Consider the following 3109-nt stretch of genomic DNA (forward strand, 5'->3'; position numbering starts at 1 on the left):
CCTGGCACGCTCACTGATGCCATGTTCACCGGGCACCCTGGCAAGCTTGCTGATGCCATACAGGCACCTGGCACACTCGCTGATGCCACGTTCACCAGGCACCCTGGCAAGCTTGCCGATGCCATACTCACAGGCACCCTGGCATGCTCACTGATGCCATGTTCACCGGGCACCCTGGCAAGCTCGCCAATGCCATGCTCACAGGCACCCTGGCATGCTCACTGATGCCACTCACATACACATGGATGGGCATCCCTGATCTTATTTCTGTCTGCTTTTCACACCACATCCCAATGAGGAGGGCAGAGAGGAGCTCCCACCACCAGGCACATGCACCCTTCATTTGTGAACTAGCAACCAGGGCTTCCTAGAGCAGCCACCTGCCCGACTTACTTGGAAAAGTTGAATCTGGGGAAGCAAATGGTATTCTTTATGTAGACGGTAAAGTCTTCAGCCTTTCCCAAAAGTGGCTTCCTGAAAGTCCCAGCAAGTCAGGTTAGTAATTGCTGGTCTGAGCTGAGCTCCTCAGGCACACTGGGCTGCCCGGGGCTAGCAGATAGAAGGAATGAGGAGACCCCAGCAGCTGTGTGCATACAGGACCGCCGGGTGCTCGAAACCCCATGTCTAGGACTGTCTGGGCTTCACCCAAGTCCAGCTTGGCCAGCTGCCATCCCACCCTGGTCCTCTCCCCTGCCCCCTAGCCCAGGCAGGGGGAGCAGCTTGCTCCAGCCCAGGGACCCCTGCCTGGACGGAGAGGCAGAGGCCAGAGGCGGCATGGCCTGCCAGAAGGCTCTCAAAGGGTAATACCTGCCTCAGGCAGGCTCCTCCCCCTAATCCACTCTCCTCAAGCCACAGAGACTTACTTGGGCTTGGACACCTTCTCCACCGGGCACCAGGCAAAGATCTCACATGTGCCACTGCTATTGCCAGCTTCCATCAGACAGGTGCCAGTCTTCACTCCTGGGCAGGGAGGGAGCAATGGATTCCATGGGGGAGGGACTGGTGCCCCAAGCCCAGCCCTGCCCCAGGCTGCCCCTGGCCATGGCCCCACTCCCCCATGGCTCACCATTCCCAGTTATGATAGCTTCTCCTTTGGGGCAGTCACTGTCTTGGAAGCACATGGCACCGGGGATGTGGGAGCTCTGCTGGGCGGAGGGAAATGGGGGTGAGGAGACCAGAGATGGCACAGTACCTAAAGTGCTGGGCTCAGAGTCAGGCACACCTGAGTTCAAATCCAGCCTCGGATGCTGGGTGACCCTGGGCAAGTCATTTAACCTCTGTCTGCCCCAGTTTCCTCAACTGCAAAATGGGGATAATAACAGCACCTCCCTCCAGGGTTGTTGTAAGAATCAAATAAGATAATAATTGTGAGGGGCAGCTAGGTGGCGCAGTGGATAGAGCACCGGCCCAGAAGTCAGGAGGACCTGAGTACAAATCTGGCCTCAGATCAAACACTTGACACTTACTAGCTGTGTGACCCTTGGCAAGTCACTTAACCCCAATTGCCTTAAAAAAAAAAAAGGTAATTGTGAAGTGCTTAGCCTGCCCTTGGACAGCTTAGGTTGCGCCAGAGTGCACAGAGCGCCAGGCCTGGAGTCAAGAAGACCTGAGTTCAAATGTGACCTCAGGCACTTACTAGCTGTGTGACCCTGGGCAAGTCACTTAGCCAGTTTGCCTCAGTTTCCTTATCTGTAAAAAGAGCTGGAGAAGGAAATGGCAAACCACTCCAGTATCTCTGCCAAGAAAACCCCAAATGGGGCCACGAAGAGTCTGACACAACTGAAAATAACTGAACACCAAAAACAGTGTCTGGTCCAGCGCCTGAGTAGGTGTTACAGAAATCCTTCCTCCCCCAAGGAAGGTTCTGGAGACCTGGCCCCTTCGCCTCCCATCTCCCCTCCCAAACCCATCTGCTCCCCAGCACAAGATTCAGCTTCCCAACACTTGGCCTTGTTCGTCCAGCTCAGAAGTCCTCAGGGGCTCCTCCCTGCCCCAAGACAACCTCCAAACTCCTAAGTGTGACTTTTAAGGCCCTTCACAAACTACCTCCAATCCAATGTTACCCCTCCCATCACTCTCCTCCAGACCATTCCTTAAACACAGTTTACACCTTCCTGCCATCCTCTCCCATTGCAGCTTTGCCTGCATAATTCCTTCAAGGCCCGTGTCAGATGCCACTCCCTCCAGGAAGCCCTTTCCTGCTGGCTCCAGTGCAGACAGGGTGAACTCTACCTGAAGGTCCTGAGCCTGGGGACAGCCCCTGGCACCGTCCTTCCAAAGGGCCCTATAACTGCTCTCCCCTGTCTTCTGTCAAGCCACAGCTGGCATTCCAGCCCCTTGGGCACCAGCCCTCTATTCCCTCCTCTAGCCACTGACCCTGCCACTCCTCAGCCTCTCCCGCCAAGGCCCACAGGACTCTCTTCAATTCCCATTCCATTCTGGGCAACCGTGGCCCTCTGCCTCCTCCCCTCATCCCTTGTTGCATAAACCTCTGAGCATTCAGTGCCCACGTTAACGGCTCACACTCTCAGAGCCTTGAATTCATCAGCTTGCATGCCTCCGCCTCACTCTGCCCCAGAAAGACCCAGGCAAACCAGGAGATAATAGGTCTAGAAGAGGCAGCAGAGATGTGAGGATCAGATCCCCAGCAGAGGCACCTATCTTTTGTCCTGCCTGGGGCTCTGAGCAGTGGCATGGTCAGAGCTGTGGTTGAAGACAGTCCCTTTGGTGGATGCTCCTTTGTGGGTGGGATGAATGGGGGTGGGCAGAGACTGGAGGAATCCCATTTATCCTATCTCCCCCTGGCACTGAGAGTCAGCGTCCTACGCAGAGCAGGCGCTCAGGAAATGTTGGATCGATTGAATTAGTTGAATAGAATATGGACGAGTTTGCAAGGAAAAATTCTGCTCCCTGTCCAGAACCTGACTCCTAACCCGCCCCCACACACACACTTCTTGCTGTTCTCTCCATAGGTGCCCTGCTAGTTACAAAAAGGACTAGGTGAGAGGGGGTGGGCATGACACATGGCATAGGGAAGGTGGCCTGGCTTGGCTCAGTGCTGGAGATAGCTCTGGGGCCAGATGGGGATGATAGGAGTCGGGGATGGGAG

General features: G+C 55.5%; 1 protein-coding gene across 2 annotated transcripts in view; it reads right to left on the minus strand.

Moving 5' to 3' along the window:
* P2RX5 (purinergic receptor P2X 5) overlaps nt 1–3109 on the minus strand; it is a 13541-nt gene that overhangs the window by 4590 nt on the left and 5842 nt on the right. The window contains exons 4-6 of one of the 2 annotated variants that reach the window (XM_027848838.1): nt 1067–1142; nt 864–960; nt 394–474 (exon numbers count right to left, since the gene is read on the minus strand). In XM_027848838.1, coding sequence (XP_027704639.1) covers nt 394–474; nt 864–960; nt 1067–1142 — 254 coding nt within the window. Of the gene's footprint in view, nt 1–393; nt 475–863; nt 961–1066; nt 1146–3109 lie in introns of both variants that reach the window. The other variant, XM_027848837.1, reaches the window with a different exon arrangement.

The sequence above is a fragment of the Vombatus ursinus genome, unplaced genomic scaffold (assembly GCF_900497805.2).
Source record: "Vombatus ursinus unplaced genomic scaffold, bare-nosed wombat genome assembly UNPS02006874.1, whole genome shotgun sequence".
In the NCBI taxonomy this organism is placed as follows: domain Eukaryota; kingdom Metazoa; phylum Chordata; class Mammalia; order Diprotodontia; family Vombatidae; genus Vombatus; species Vombatus ursinus.